General features: G+C 31.7%; 1 protein-coding gene across 3 annotated transcripts; it reads right to left on the bottom strand.

The window, feature by feature from the left end:
- Positions 1–199: 199 nt before the first annotated feature.
- Positions 200–15,758, bottom strand: LOC148305751 (putative phosphorylase b kinase regulatory subunit beta). 3 transcript variants are annotated; one of them, XM_088266226.1, is made up of 20 exons: positions 15,566–15,758; positions 14,180–14,316; positions 13,966–14,101; positions 12,472–12,754; positions 11,889–12,018; positions 11,647–11,798; positions 10,873–11,045; positions 10,207–10,370; positions 9,341–9,430; positions 8,791–8,945; positions 7,806–7,820; positions 6,030–6,260; positions 5,187–5,490; positions 4,658–4,920; positions 3,509–3,667; positions 3,308–3,433; positions 2,388–2,611; positions 1,667–1,781; positions 1,343–1,576; positions 200–734 (listed from the first exon to the last, which is right to left on the bottom strand). In XM_088266226.1, exons 2-20 carry the CDS (start codon positions 14,304–14,306, stop codon positions 552–554), a joined length of 3,264 nt encoding a protein of 1,087 aa, XP_088122352.1. In that variant the 5' UTR covers positions 14,307–14,316; positions 15,566–15,758; the 3' UTR covers positions 200–551. The 3 variants fall into 3 exon arrangements, with proteins under 3 accessions (XP_088122352.1, XP_088122353.1, XP_088122354.1); XM_088266227.1 differs by lacking the exon at positions 15,566–15,758 and adding an exon at positions 14,750–14,884; XM_088266228.1 differs by lacking the exon at positions 7,806–7,820.
- Between the last annotated feature and the right edge of the window lie 1,366 nt (positions 15,759–17,124).

Here is a 17,124-nt window from a genome sequence, read left to right as displayed (position 1 = left end):
GATTTCTTGCGTGTTGGATCAGCTTATCTAATATTCTTTTGTAAACACATATTCCTAGGCATAGTAAATGTGCCTAGTGGACATATGGGAGCTCATCTATAGTCATGGATTTTATCAATGGCCTGTCTTATTGGAGTGGCCTTTTGGAATGTCTGATGTAAATGATACTTTTTTGGTGGTAAATAACAAAGTCTGGTTATTTTTAAAATAATATGTAATATACATATATAAACAGATGTACATAATTCAATAACAATTACTCATATAATAATAACAAAAATAATATCGTTTAGCTTGCAGCCAGTATTTAAAAAAAAACATTTTCAACTCGTACTATAAGATCTTTGATGCCTTATATAAATCAATACATGTAAAAGATAAGGACAAGATATGAAAAACATTATTAATGATAGCTTTCGGCAATAAATCTTCATAGTAAGTACTGCGTAAAATATGGCACAGTTTACTACACGGTTTATATATTAATTTGTAACATTTTTCAAACAGGTACAAAGATATTGCAAATTAATTTATTGGCAAGAAAAGAGGTTTTAAGATACTAGACAGTGTTCTTGCTGACTGGTAGAAATATATGTGGAAAGCGTTGAAGCCCCCCCCTGCAGCACGGTGTTGACCACGGCCCGAGCGAGATAGCCCGCGGTACATGAGAAGGGAGCGGCATACAGACTCTGTTCAGTCGCTATGCCGGTCGACCCTCCTTCCTCCTTTGTATCCTGTTTAAATTAAAAGGATAAAACATTGTATTTAATTGAAATATCCAAATATATATTATTTATAGTTGAATAAGTATTGTAAATAATATACATATTGACATTAATATCCTCTCTAAATGCAGAATAAAACTTGATACATATATTCTTAAAAGTATGAAAAACTATGTTTCTAACACAACTAAGCATCTTCAGCAAAATTATAGTGTAGTCATATATATATTAAGAATAATCCACATGATAGATACAGAATTAATTAATTGATAGATACAGAATTATCCTTAGATTACACCAACTGACTGAAAATTCTTTTAGATAAAGATACCTACATATTCGGAATAGGCAGTATGTGTGACCTAGCTGCTTTATTTTATGTATTAATTTTTTTTTTTTAATCTGTGTTTGATTTAAAAATTAATACATAAATTAAAATGGAGTTCTACAAATGAAACACCAAATCAATAGATAGCTGCTTTATCTTTTTCCATACTCCTCCTTTTGATCCTATTGTTATTACGGTGATGGAACTCTATTTGATCATCTTATATATTCTACATGACGAGAAACAACAAGAAGTGGATAAAATAATTTAAAATGCATATGTTGTTTACCTTATTATACATTTTTTCTGCATCTGTGAGAATTTGATCCAAATCCAGAGCATTCTGGAAAGTTAATTCGGGGTTCCTCCTGAGGATTGTTGAAATAATACAGACAAGTTCAACAGCGAGCTGTCTGTAGGCAGGTTGTTGGATATGATTTAACATCTCTTCAACTAACAAAGAGAAGCTTAAATCAGAACGGCTCATGTTAGAAAGTGTCGGTTGAGCAGGTATCCAATGGCCCTAAAAATACAATAATATAAAGAACAACGGCATATAATAAGGGCCATTTGTATTTAAACTAGGTTAGGTGAAATAATTTAAATATTATACCTGAACCGTTATTCCTTTTGGTGTACGTTTGAGCACATCCCATACGTGGGTATAGAAATGCTTGGGAACTCTACACAAACAGCCCTCCAATCGCCTCCTCTGAAGCGTGTTCAATCTACAACGAAATGTAAATTATCTAATCAATATTCAACTAATCAATAAACAACCCTGAGCCTATTTATGCATTATTTAACCCTTTGAGGACAGAATAAAAAATATTTTACTTAACACATTTTTATTTCTAGAAATCATTTACAAATAAGTGTATACAGCAACTGAAATTTACTGAAAATTGTGTTTATAAAGTATAAATAAAAGCATTTATTCTTGAAAACATGAGGTAATATATAACACTGCTTATTTTTAGTATTATTATGACTATAACTCAATTGTCATTTTGTTTATTTCGTTCAATAACCTTACAAAATTGATAAGCTAAGATACAGATAACCTATAAATATCCCGACTTCAAATCGCCACAATATTCTGAAATAAGCTCCAAGAAAATGATACCAACATGAAATCTATACAAGCACTATTTCTGTTACATAGGCAACACATATTGCACTATGGTTTTAACTAGAAACCTGTAGGCACTTAGACAATTTATTTTAAATTTGTGGTTAGCAGCAGTAACCAGTTATTCTGATAGGGTTAAGCTACAAGACATGGGTATTATTCAATATTGATAACGATGTTAATAAATAATTTTAATACTCACTCTTTTTCGTGGGCCCAGTCAGATACGGTAAGCACTTGATGTAAGACTTGTCGTACCTCGTATGGCGAGAAGCATTCGATACTCTGATGGTTCTTTGTATCTCCAGGAAACATTTCGAGAAACATTTTGATAGCTTCTAGAACCCAACCAACACGAATTTTCAATATTCCCTTGAACATGTCTGGGGACGTGGCAATCAACCTGCCGCAGTACAAAACCACTTCCTAAAAACAAACATTATATAATATCCATAACAGAAAAAAAAACATTTGTCGGTGTTTTTACAAGGGCATTGATACGTCACATAATTAATTTCGAGACAGTTAAATCACATTTTCATATTTAAAAAAATACTTGCAGCAAATATACATTATTAATTTCTAGACATCCACAAACAACTTTGAGAAGGAAACGTAAATATATTTTCAGAGAATTTATCATAATCAAGAAATAGATAAATATGTATTTGCTAAATTATGTATTATCTTACATGGACCTCTTAATTTAAGGAAGAGATTCGAGTAGGAAAGAATATAGAAATTGCTGGTATGGATATGCAACCCCATTAATGCTATTCTATTCTCCTCCATAGTAAAATGGTTAATAAAACCCTTATCCGCACCCCAATGGTGCATAGGGCGCTGCGTCATATAAACGCAGTGTTATCTTGATGGTTTACACATGAAGGAAAGGTGATCAGCCCTCCGCTTCAGGTACCAGTCCAGGGTAATATTGAATAAATATGACAGTGAAAAAATCACTTATATTTATTTACCCCCCTTGGGAATCGAACCCGGGACCTCCAGAACGGTAGCCGAGCGTGCTGACCATTACACTACGGAGGCGGACAAAATGGTTAGGGCTATAGAAAAATGTGCGATTGTTTATGAATGTGAATAATTTGATTGAATGCATAATACCTGCTGCAAGACTGCCTGAATCACATCATAAGGTTGAATAGTTTTGTACATAACAGACTGAATTTCACTTGGTGTCATTGGCTTATCAAATACCGTTTCCTTTTGTCCAATCACTCCCACAGTAATCTACAAACAAATAAAATCATGATAATAGAAAGAAGACAGAACAGATGTATTAAAGTCAATATAAGAATTTATTACCTGCTTTCCATTGACCAAAACTGTTGTTATAAAAGGACTGATGGAATCTACAGTGTGATTGAGAAGACTCGAGCAGTAGCGCACAGCGCGCCAGTAACGCAACACTCCCGCACGATGATACAAATTTTCTAAAGCTGCCTGTGCACTCGTTCCATTAACCTATGAAACCAAAACAATAAACTTTCATAATAATATTCAAATTACATAAAACCTCTTTAAACTCTGTATTGGGTCTAAAACCGAGTTTATTCACGTAGAAATTCAGAATTCAACACATTAAAAAAATACTTAAGAGTATAATTATAAATGAGCAAGATAATCATTGATGATTACATTACAACATATCGCTCACTCCTTTCAAGAACGTCATAAATCAAAATTCGTCAATTTTCAGTTGTGCATGTTTTCGGAATGCCTAGAAAATATACTATATCCCAGCAAAAGAGGCATATTTTTAACTTAATATTTACCCGCTACAGGGCAGAAAGCGTTGTTTTTGCATTTTGAATAAAATGTATGGTATATATATATTTTTAAATAAACTTAATATTTTTCAAATGGAGAAAAAACCTTCAGGTTTTACCTAAAAAGATCTGTTGCACAGTAAGAAGTTTAATAAGTGTCTTGATATTTATTTTTAATACATTGTGTTATATTTTTAAACTTTAAAAACGTTCTCCTGAATAATCAAGTTTTTTGATTTATGACGTTCTTGAAAGGAGTGAGCGATATGTTATCAATTCATTGAAGTGTTTCAAGCACAGGAGAGGATGAGATGTTTCTATATTGGAGTTGCGATCCATATTTGCCTTTCTTATGATGTACAAGAGAGTAAAATATGCAGTAAAAGTTACATATCCAATAAACGGATTTTCATATCCAAATAATTATGTATGTGTTGTATTGGGTAGGATGGTTGGATTGACCTTAGCATTCAAATATCTCCAGATCTGCCTTAGTTATTAGAAAACTACAGAAAACAGACTTCACCCAGACATCACTTATTTCAAGAGAGTGAGATGGGTTTATGGGAGAGCTTTGTGCAGCAATGGATGGATATGAGCTAAAGGGGAAAAGAGGAAGAATATGTTATAAAGCTCAGTATTCCATGTAAATATGCATAACTAAAAGTTGAAATAGATCACAAACCTCATACTCAGGTCCCATCCGCTTCAGAAGAACACCCCACAATTGACATTGTGCGTAAATATTATCAGTTGCTCTCAAAGCATCTACGATTTCCCATATGTGTTTGTCGTTGTAGTCCAATAAATTTATAGTTTGTTCCTTAAATGTGGAGCTCTTAGGGACATCAGTTAAGCTCTGATAGCCGATGTATTCGTGCTCCAATTGTTTAAATTGAGTAAATGCACCCTCGGGCAACTCTCCCTGGTTCATAAAGTCCAAATGCTCTGTGAACAAATTACGTGGTAGCGAGGTTTTTACTTTTAAGCTTTGGGTAACTCATATTAACAAATTAAATTATTATATATGTAATAGCAAATGCATTTGTACATACTACTTCATACTTACCCTACTGAGAATCGAAGCCGTGTAGTAGCCAATTATGTTTAATATAAGAAACAATCGAGATATTCATTCAAATCTCTTCCACAATATAATTTCCAACCATAAACTAATTTTCATATTACTGCAATATTAATAAATAAATGCTTACCCATGCATGAGCTGGATATAAGATTCTGTAGTCTTCCGATCCTAACTTTGACCGTGTCGCAATAGCCTTTTTTGAGCATAGCAAACAGGTCTAACATCTCCTTAAACTGAGGATCTCTCATGTGTTCCTCTCGGATGAGAAGACACACGGTGGGACGGCCCGACAGGCGCCAGTAGCGCCCTACAAACTGGAGCTCGGTCTTTATATCGTCAATAAGCAGCGACATGTCACGGTACAAATAAAACTCCGATACCTCAAATATCAGGGGATAGCAGAGAACGGTCATACCGCAGATCCTGTAAACCTGAAAAATCGCGCAACATTTCAATCAAACACCACAATAAACTATTAGAGGCTCTACATTTAGATATTTTGCAAGATACTCGGCAGGTACAAAAATAAATAACAATCCGGTTATTATGGACTTTATTTATGGTTATAAAAAATCGTTACTAATCGCCTAACTGTGCACCAATAAATCATAATAGAAAGAACATTACAGTCTAACTTCGCTCAAGGAGCACAGTGCTGCCCAAACGAGTTTTCTGCAAGGCATTGGACCCTCCCATTATGGGATTAATTTTGAAAAGTTGGCATATTATTGAACAGATATATTCATTCTTATAGTTTTAATTTTCTGACAAACTCCAGTAATATGTCATTTATGTGATATGACACCAATCAGTCCAATATACATTGAATTAAAAACAATACTGCATGTACATGAGTATGGGTAGTATTTGTCAATCACTTCTAGTCAAATTAGCGAGAGTAAAGTTTTGTTCTCGATGTGGGAAAATAATTTTCTAATATTAACAAATAAATTGCAAATGGTATATTTACTTTACTGGTACCCAGAGATCCGACGGGACGATCGGGTCGCCCCGTCAAGCCGAGTTTACGGCAAACTCCCAGCTGCTGGTACACCTTCACCAGCTGCGAGGAACTGCATATCTGAACGGGCTCCACTTCGTGAGGAGTTTGAGTCTGGATACCGTATGTACCCATCATAGCTTGGAGCCTCATAGACTCGGCAATCAACACAATCTGGACTACGAGATCGGTTGCGGTACCCTGTAACCAAAAATTCAACAAAACGTCTACAAGTCTGCCAATAAAATCTTACATAAAAAATACTATTATAAATTATTTAAAAAAAAAATTAATTTATTAATAAAACATACTATTTTACAGTAAAAAAGAGATAATATTTTACATTAAATATGAAATTTTAATTTAATATCGCTAGTTAATACATTTTCCTTCCTTTCCTAGTTAATAGAATTTCTGTCATTTTTCTAAGATAGTCGAATAATTGATTGCATGTTTAACCCTTCCCTTACGGTGCTAAAAACTCCGCGTGCGCCGGTGATATGTATTTTGTACACCATATGAAAATGTGATTTAAAAACGGGAAAAATGTAAATATTCCTAAATGTTGCTTTTATTGGCCATAATTGAGGTTTAAATGTGTCAATTTTGTAATGTTATTAATACATCGCAATTGCCGCCGAAGCTGGCGCAGCGATACGACCTCCCTGAACGACGACTTGTGCGCTACTAAAATGAGATCGTCAGAAACAGTATGAAGCCGCGTGCATGTGTGCGTAAAGTGCGGTACGCACGCATACTCTGAGAAACGTTTGTGCATTGGTGATTCTATCCCCGATTTATTTTGCAATTTATTTATTTCTGTCGCTGCAAATGAATAACTTTATATTGAAAAACTTTTATGTAAGACGTAAAAGTATTACAGAGGAATTAAAAAATTCTGACCCCGTATCTATTAAAATTTATATTGATATTCTCATTTTTAAAGTCAAGTTGTAGTAAATGCATATCAACGGGAGGGGAAGGTTAATACATATCATTACTAACTATGAAAATAAAACATTTTCTCACAAAAAAGAGCTTAACAAAATTATTTCAACATTGCAATTATAATATCCTTTCTAGTACATTTGTAGTGTAAGTAAAAATGTGCAATTAATTTCTAAGAACAAACAGGTGAGAAATTAATGATGATATTTTTTTATTATTATTGAATGAAAATGGATTAGATTGTGCATACTCCTCACTAGAATATATATATATATACCATACTACTGGATATAGGTTTACAAAGCATAATGTGTTGTGTAACTCTGCTAAACTAACCCAAGAGAGATGATACTTTCATTAAAATTGGTTATGTCCAATGCATGTAAATAAAAATTTTGAAAAATAAATACAAACTCAGGAAAACGAAAAAGCTTGAAATTACCCAATATGAGTTACATATTTATACAATTTTTATCGGGCCGTTAAAACAAATTTTGTCAAGTAACATATATTTTTCCCAACAAAAGTAGCTACATGCTTAGCAAAGTTTGTTTTTTTTTTATTTAATTTGCCGGGACTTCTCAGAACTCAATGTTCACAATGACATTTCAAGCTTTTACAATTCCGAGCTTCGATATACTTGTACAAGATCTATCAAAATAGGTTTATCTCTTCAACTCTTCCGGGTTCAAGAAGAAAGTTGTCAGCCAAAGTATATAATAGATCTGAAGAGAAGCGAAGCGAGGCAACAAGGTGTCGATTAATAGGCAACTTTGCATTAATAAATCAATTACTTACATATCCTGGTTTGGCCTGCAGTAAAATAAAAAAAAAGTTTTAATGTAATAACAAAAGAATGAATCTACGCGCTAACATGACATGAAAATACATATGTAAGTGTATACAATCAACATAAAATAGTAGCAAGTCAGTAGTTTAAGACCTAAGCTTAAGTTTTTTTTAAATAAAATAATCACATAAATACTAAACTCTCAATTACTTCAGTCTCATATTATTTAAATCAACCACAAACACTTTAAAATCTGGAAGGTAGAAAATAATCAATGATTAGATTAAAAAACACAATGATTCAATTAAAAAAAAATAGGTAATTTTATCAGCGTATTAAGTTGTTTTTCATTAAAGTGTTAAAAAAGTATTAAAACACAAAGAAAGTGTTATTCCTTGTTTATACAATACATACGTTTTTATACACAAACAGTCATAGTAAATTGCTTGAGAGGAAAAAGAAGTAAAAAGAAAAGTGTGATGTGAATTGTGTTTTTAAGAAAATAAAAGTGGTATTAAAAATATTTCACAAATACAAATTGATATTTTATCATTGGTGATGACAAAAAAGTGTTAAAAAACTGTATGGCACATTGTTGTGTTAAGTCAAATATCACAATTCAAAAAAAAAAAAAATTTGGGATTTTCGACTTTCGTTTCGGTGATTCCCACTAATCATAAAATATTCTAAATGATTACACTTTTCGATGCCATTTCTCAACCCTCAATAATAATTATTGTAATAAATAAAGAATAGAAATAAGTAAAAAAATATACTACCAAATCACTTCTTACAACCAGTGTTGTAACTATTACACATATTTTTGAAAAATCAAACAATGAATAAAAAAAACTAAAGAATCATTCAAAAAAAATATTTCAAAAGGTACAATGCTTCGAAATGAACAGTCTAAAATGTTTAAGCTATTACGATATTGATATTACTCACGGCCCTATATTCATTTATTTATATTAAAGAATAATATGTCTTTACTTGAAACGCGGAATATCTGCCGGCCTTGCGGGGCCTATTGTAAGAAGGAAGGTATCTCCTGATCGGGTCCAGCTCATTAACATGGAGTAGTCCTCCCGTCAGCAGTTGTGCAATCACAAACACCGCCTGACCCCATAAAAATATTCCACCACTCTCTGCAAGAAACAATGTGAACTATTAGTCCTGCGATTTAAAATATGTATATGCATAAATCAGCAATGATAAATCATTAGAATCAGAATAATTATAGCTTAAATATGTATCGCGTTACAATCATATGTTACGATTTTAGTGTTTGTACAATGTACAAAGGTGTTAAAATACAGCAAGTAGCTTAACACAATCGAACACTATATTTGTATAACTGAAGTTCATGAAATCTAATACATTTGTAATATTTTCATGCATTCTGTGCCTAAATTCATACAGTACGATTGCAGAGTACTTTAATATAAAAATGTACGTTCATATAGAACTTCATTTATCTCTGTCATAATTGTTAAATATAAAGAGTAATAAGTGTTTATAATTATATTAAAAATATATATACCATCGGGAAGTCTTCTCATTGACTTGGGTTCGGTCCGTTCAGATTCAACAGATTCTTTTGGTACATAAAAATACCAAGGAATCACAGGATCTGAAAAGAATTATTTAAACACAAAATTAGTAACAATTATCCTAAAATAATAAGCAAAAAGTGATAACAAATGCACTCATTCCAATTAACGAGTTACGCATTCAATTCTGATATAGATATTCACAATAACATAAAGTCTATGAAAATTGGACCGCACCACTGATTATTTTACAGAAACAGTTCACCAATTAATGCTCGGCACAGATGAAAATTTAAAAGTAATGATAAAAATATTGTCTTTATTTCATTGATACATTAATCAACACTTTTTTTAAAATGCCAAATACTCAAAGCCAGGAATCAGCCAGGATTTAAATATTATTTAAGATTTGTGGAGAGTAAAAGGTAGTAAAATTACTCGTAGTACCAAGAAGCCGAGAACAATATGACAAAATTTCTGAATAATATTTTTTAAATACACATGAATCACTTCCGACAAGAATATAATTACATATTTATAAAAAGTGAAGGTGGTTATAAAAAATATTGAGCAATATATTTTTTAATTGATTCTTTTATTTGAAGTCGTGTTTTTCAGTATTTCATTCATGATCTTAACCTCATTTCTTATAATTCTAGCTCTGGTATGCAAAAATGGTATTGTATAATATTCACACGTTGACTGTATCAAACCTCTTACAGGGCTATTCGACCTACAGGTAATTTTTTATGTAAAAGTCGCAACGCATTATGTAGTTACGTAACTCGGAGCATAACTGTTTATCACCTTTATTATACTATTACAACTATAATTATTGTACTTTGAAAATAACAACCTCCAAATTCATCGGTGAAAATTCTCGCCTTTAGAAGTTTTTGATATTCTTCGACTTGATCCGGTAATGTTCTAAAAACTCCATCAATTATCATGAATGTGTAAAATATCGGCCATTCACATTCGATCCCCTCAAATTCTTTTAGTTCCCCTTCGTTATAAAATCTAGAAAGAAAAAACAGATAATTTTTAAATCTATTAAATATGCTGTGTATATTATTCTGAAAAAGTAAAGTAATCCTAATAATACCAAGCACCTAGAGAATATATTTTTTGTATGGTTTAAAATACATCAAAAAGGCTTAAAAAATGTTTTAACTGAAAGTATTATTTTGATAATCGTATGATCATTCATCTATTACTCTTTATTTACCTTTTTTCAATTCCTGACCGATATTTCATTTTAAAAAAAATCATTTTATTCTTTCTATATACTGAACCATCTAATAACAAATGTAAAAAATAACAGAGCTGTCAAAAATTTTTAGCGACATCTGACTCTCAAACGATAAGACAAGGATCCATTTAAAAAAAATTAATTATGTTAAAATTCAATCGTTAAGCTTGTATCAAGAATTCGGGTATACATATTAGAAATAAATAGGATAAACACAAAAATTAAACATAATATAATTAAAATGATCCAAAAACCACATATTAAAATTACCTGCGATCATTATCTTCGAGAACACTTTTGAACCCATCACGATTGAACCGTTTTAACCCATATCTTCCGGTTAGTGTTTTGATAACATTTGTTTTTGTTTGATTCACAAGAAGTTCTTCGTGTGATGCGAAGGCGGGAAATGAGATTGTCGGGATCAAGGCTGCATCAACACCCTAATAATAAATTACACATTAAAATACCCAAAAAAAAATAGGAACAGAATGATGGTTTCATTCGTGCACTGAAATTTGCGATATGGCATGGTTGTTGCATAGATACTGTACCATTTACAAAAGATTCAGTACCAACGCAACACACTTCTGTTTTTAAAAATATTTTTGCATTAGTATTATTATTTTAGTAAATTTATTGCACAAAAGTTAGGTACATTGGCGGGCTTAATACTTTAAAGCAGTATCTGCCGACCAACTAAAAGTAAATAATAAAGAGTGGTTAAGATTTGGAACTTTTAAAACGACTTTTGGATTTAGTTGCCAGTTATGTAGTACTTTTAAAAATTCAATATAAGTATTCTTTTTCTCACCCTTATCCACAATGAATGTTGAAATATATTTGTTTTGACCCTCCCCCTGGGAATCGAACCCGGGACCTCTAGCACAGTAGCCAAATGCGCTAACTACAACACTACAGAGGCATTATAATTATATGACGACAATTAGGAGATAATATTAGATGAGATGAGATGATGATTATTATTATATTTAAAACTAGTAAATAATAAGTGGATTATATAGAGAGCTAAGAATTACACACCTTAGAACTAGATTCCTTGGGAAGTAATGTTTCAAATATACTGCGGTTTCTATTGTGAGCATCGATATCAACGTATATAACACTCCACGACGCTCCTTTATCACCAAACAAGTTACAACCATTGATGGCTTCCAGAGCTGATTTGGCCATACCTTTACAAAAATATACATATGAAATATCAAAAATGAAGATACTTAAATATTAAGTAATGATTTAAAAAATATTTTGGGAAATATACACACCGATAGAGGAAGCGTGTATTTCAGGTGTTCCATCATTATATTTAGTTCCTCTTTCCCACATTCCAAAATCAGGCGTTCTGTATGCTCTTTCAACATAGTATACTAAATTTTGAACAAAAGCCACTTCATCCTACAAAAATCAAAATTACAATCATTAAAATGAAGAAACTTTTACAATAAAAAATGTAATCAAATACGTTTATGAAATATAACAATACTGCAGGAAATCAGTAACATAAATTATTCTAAAAACTTGACATTTACAATTGATAATTAATCTAATATTTTGTCGAAATAAGAAAATGTGGGAAATTTAACCTGTTGGAGAGTATAGACATAACGGTTCCTATAAGGAAAATTTGAAAGCTGTCACATTCCATATAAACCTTATGAGTTTTATTTACATTTATGAACATCTTGGCATAGTTTAAAAGTTTTAAGTTTATAATGCCGACTTTGTGATTTGAATTGCAAAAAATAAATTCTATAAAAGTGATAAAATTCACTCCCCAGAAACTAATTTGCAAGAACTCACTCATCAAGAGGTTAACATGTAAAAAAAGGCGAGGAAACACCATAATACCTGAGTATATATAATCTGCAGACCAGATGTTATCATCTGCACGAGGAATATCAAATAGATGGATACGACGTCAATTTGAAGATGATTATATTCTTCATCAGTGTAAACAGTTTCTCCCGTAGTAAGGTGAAATTTACAATGCAGGGCGTGAGCATTGCACTGTTGCCTTTTGAATTTCTCCACTCTGGGGGATTGCTTTACCCAGCACTCTAAGATCCCCCGCATACACTTCACTGCACTCTGTCCCAACTCGTATGACTTTCCTCTGTCATCATCGATTCTCCTACAAATGATTACTTATTACTTAATGAAAACATTATTTTGCCCAGTAAGGGTGCTAGTGCACACAGGAATTTTACCGTCTGGCAGTCCGGTTAGCATTATAAAACGGATGATTGGCTTAGATTGGCTTGTGCTTTAGCATCCTTTCTTTGGATCGGTGCGCTTGATCGGTGCGTGATTACGGTGTGCGATCTCGTATTCGATCATGCTAAACTGTCTAGTCGCTTTTATTTAAAAAAACCGGACTGCCGGATGGTAAAATTCCGTATAGTGCACAAACGCTTTAATGGTCATTTTTTACTACAAGATTAACCTGTAGTTCTGAAAGCGTAGTTGTAGTGATTAAAGCTATCATTTTAGTGGTTCTTAACCTGGGTTCGATTGAACCCCAGGGGTTCGGTGAGTCAGTCTCCCGGGTTTGGCAGAGGTCACAACACACACCCGACTTATTGTACGATATTATGAAAAATGATACGGCTTACGATATATTCATTTATCCAATAGATTATTATTTAAAAGGAATATATCAATCTAGCAATATTTATTTTCCAATTAAGGATTAGACGCGCATATGAAACTGGTAGGGTTTGGTACCTCCAACACAGTTAAAAACCACTGGTCTAGTGATTTGATTGATCAAATAATAGTACTTTTTTTATTTGAAAAATATGTGTGTTTATGACATTAAAAAAAATCAAAATAGCTTTATTTAATAATAAAAAATTACATAATTACATAAATTATATAGTTAAAGTCAAAGGACCACAACTCCACTCATAATTGGTAAAACAGTTATAAATAGATTAATGATTTTAAAGTTTTGTAAAAAAAAACTTTAGTAAGACATATTATTTATATAGCCGTTAGTGACATTATTCAATATGGTCTTTTGAGTCTTTTGTGCTTTTTTATGATTAAACATTTTTTAAATGTGTATAATAATACAGTAAAATTAGTTGCATGCAATATTATCAAGAATTTAAGCATTTTCATTGACTGATTCGACAGTCACTTTGTGGTAATATTTATCTATATTCAAATTAAATTTCACTTAATATTCTGCGTCGTTTTTAAACATTGTTTGAAGAGACGCGGATTGAATTAAAACACTTGACACAATCGATTTTAGGAAATATTACCAAGTGAAATAATTTACCAAGTGAAATTTCAATTCTAAAAAGTATTAAAGCGCTTCACAAATTGAATAGTAACCTATAAGCCTGGTACAAGCTCCAAATAGCTGCAGCACAGTAAATACTTTCACGAACACTCCCGATGTGTGTGTCAGTTGACAACACGGGAAACAGACCAGTTATAGGACTTTGAAATCGGAGAAGTTGTCTTTTCACTGCAATAAAAAAAATATATTGATATATTTCTTGCATGGCATCGCATATTTTTAGTTAAATAATGATGTTCAATTTACCAATTCCATAGTATATGTCAAGTTGACGAACAGTCTCTTCATAATTTGAAACTTTTAAGAATTGATATGAATGGATGTCATCGATGCTTCCCTGCCGTACAATAGATTCCTTGTGAGTGCGCAGCATACTGATATTACTGTAAGAATATGTTTAATCAACCCTCGATTCGTAACCTTACCCTTACTAGACTGCAATATGCGTATGCGTAATAAATAGTATGGGAGTTAAATTACATAAAAAGTAAAGTAAAATTAAACATGAAAGTTTTGAATAATAAACTCTAAAATATAGAGTTAAACTATTAATATATACTAGTTTTGGGGATATAAATTATAATTTTTTTTCCTGCCTCCGTGGTGTAATGGTTAGCGTGTTTAGCTACTGTGCTGGAGGAGGTAGCGGGTTCGGTTCCCAGAGGGGGGTGAAAATAAATATTAGTGATTTTACACTCTAATTTTACTTTTATATTTTTTTACAAAAATGTTAGTAAAGTAAAAATGACTAACCACAAAGTAAATGCTTTAAATATTAATACCATTGAGAATACTCTAATTTTTAGTTATTATTACCCTGGACTGGTCCCTGAAGCGCAGGAGTGATCACCTTGCCTTTGTGTAAGTAACAATCAAGATAACACTGCGTCAATACTTTTCAGTGCCCTATGCACCATTGGGTGTGGATAAGGGTTAGAAGAAGTAAGAAATTACAATTTGACACTGTATTTCTATGAGTCCATTCAAAAACATCATACAAAAAAATTATGAAAGTTTCTCAAATGTTTACTAAATTCACCAAGTGGTTTATTAATCCCTCCATATTCCAGAAAATGTTCCAAATAGAAGAATCTTTACTGTTATTCTTATGTTTATACAGTTTATAATTACTTAAGAGTGCAAATTAATAATGAGCATTGGTTATAATAAAATAGCAGACAGTGATTCATGCCACAAGAAACCGATAGCAAACAATTCATGATACCTACTTGACCCAAGGATCAATGCTTTAATAGCTTGACTAAGTGTTACCAACCATAATATTAAGATTGAATATCTACACCCTTGAAATGATAACACTAGTTTATTATTTCGTACAGAAATAATATTACTTTGATAAAACTAGAAATTATCATATCAAGCTTACATTGATAACAATATTTTCTATATTTTCTTCCTATTTAAATAAATTATTTGATTTCTAACATAATATATTTCCTTATAACTGTATATATCAATAATAGTTAATAAAAATTATTAAAGTAACCAGGATTTCTTTAATGTAGTTGGTTTATCAAAAAAATAACGGAATCTATTTATGGAAGACTCCGATTACTGAATAATGATTAGGTTAAATGATAAATATAACATAGAATCCTAAACCTTACTTACATCAATAAATATTATTTAGATATTATCCGTTTCTCCTGAAGAGAACTCTAATTATTTGTTACATAAATGTATTTCTTTAAACAGTTTTTCGCATTTTCTAAAATATTGAATCTTATGTTCACAATAAACCAGCATAACACAGGGCAAAACAAGGTTAAATTTGACATTTGAAGCCATAGAATAATCACAAACCACGAGTATGTCCATGGAAATTACATTTTGCGTAAAACTAAAATAATGTCATATCGCTCACTCCTTTCAAGAACGTCATAAATAAAAAAAAAATCAATTTTCAGTTGTGCATGTTTTCAGAATGCCCAGAAATTGTACTATATCCCAGAAAAAGAGGCATATTTTCTACTTAATATTTATCTGCTACAGGGCAGAAAGTGTTGTTTTTGCATTTTGAAGAAAAGGTTTTATTAAATAATTTTTTTAATATACTAAATATTTTTCAAATGGAGAAGAAACCTTAAGGTTTTACCTAAAAAGATCTGTTGCACAGTAAAAAGTTCAATAAGTGGCTTGATATTTATTTTTAATACATTGTATTTTATTTTTAAACTTTAAAAACGTTCTCCTGAAAAATCAAGTTTTTTATTTATGACGTTCTTGAAAGGAGTGAGCGATATGGTTTTGTAAGTTTTTGCATGGTCAAAATCAGTTTTATATGGAAATGATGCGCCTCTCAAGAATTTATCACGAAAGCGTATATAATAATATGATGAATGTGAGCAGTTTGTATGAACGACAGGGTAAAAAGGCGTTTTATGCTCTCTGCTAACCCTTATGGAAGCATGCGTGATAGGATTTGAATTAAATATTATTTTTATATAATTATGTATACTTTTAAACGCATTGATGATTATATTTTTCCTTGGAAACATGTGGGTTGATATATCTTGTTCATATAATTTTCGAAGGATTCACCTAAAAGGATTAAGTCTAAGTCTTGACTCTTACAATAGACAGAAAATATATTTTTTATTTCGGGTACCTAGTTTGTAAATATTGAAATGCATTTACGGCCAATTATTTAGGGTACCTAGTATAAAAAAGAGGCCTAGATATTGAATTACTTCTTAATACTGCGGCGTTATTTCCCGATACAAATAAAAGCTAGATGCATAGTGAAAGGTAAAATATCTGATTGTTTTATAGGAAAATGTTTTTTTCTCATGTTATTTGGGACACGTATTTAAAGAATATATTAAATTCTCCAGACACATTTGTAGAACTGTATCTATTGTATCTTGACCTATTATGTAGAGTGTAACCTCTCATAACGAGCATAATTCGTTTCGGAATCTTACTCGTCAAGCGAAACACTCGTTATGCGAAACATTTTTATTGTGACTGGCGCAGAAGTCCCACAAGTGGGACTTGCCCTTTCCCTGTAACTCGTTATGCGAAATGTCGCTCGTTAAGGGAACAACTTCCTCACATATGTTTTGCTCGTTATGAGAGGTTCCAATGTATATAATTTTTGATCTTGACAATAAGTGCCTACTCTTGGAAGGTGAAAAGCCATAAAATAAGACGGCTCCGAAAAAAAGAGG

The sequence above is a fragment of the Brachycentrus maculatus genome, unplaced genomic scaffold (genome assembly GCF_059751285.1).
Source record: "Brachycentrus maculatus isolate JH-2025_06_01 unplaced genomic scaffold, ASM5975128v1 h1tg000263l, whole genome shotgun sequence".
NCBI lineage: Eukaryota > Metazoa > Arthropoda > Insecta > Trichoptera > Brachycentridae > Brachycentrus > Brachycentrus maculatus.
This window is presented reverse-complemented; position numbering and strand designations above follow the sequence as displayed.

Bases quoted from the DNA above. Each gene is read 5' to 3' on its own strand.
- LOC148305751 (XM_088266226.1), bottom strand. From the start codon at position 14,306: ATGCTGCGCACTCACAAGGAATCTATTGTACGGCAGGGAAGCATCGAT. The intron at 11,046-11,646 runs GTGTGTAATTCT...ATTTATTATTAG, and splicing joins CCAAGGAATCTAGTTCTAAG to GGTGTTGATGCAGCCTTGAT. The intron at 3,434-3,508 runs GTAATAAATTCT...ATTTGTTTGTAG, and splicing joins TTTTGGTCAATGGAAAGCAG to ATTACTGTGGGAGTGATTGG.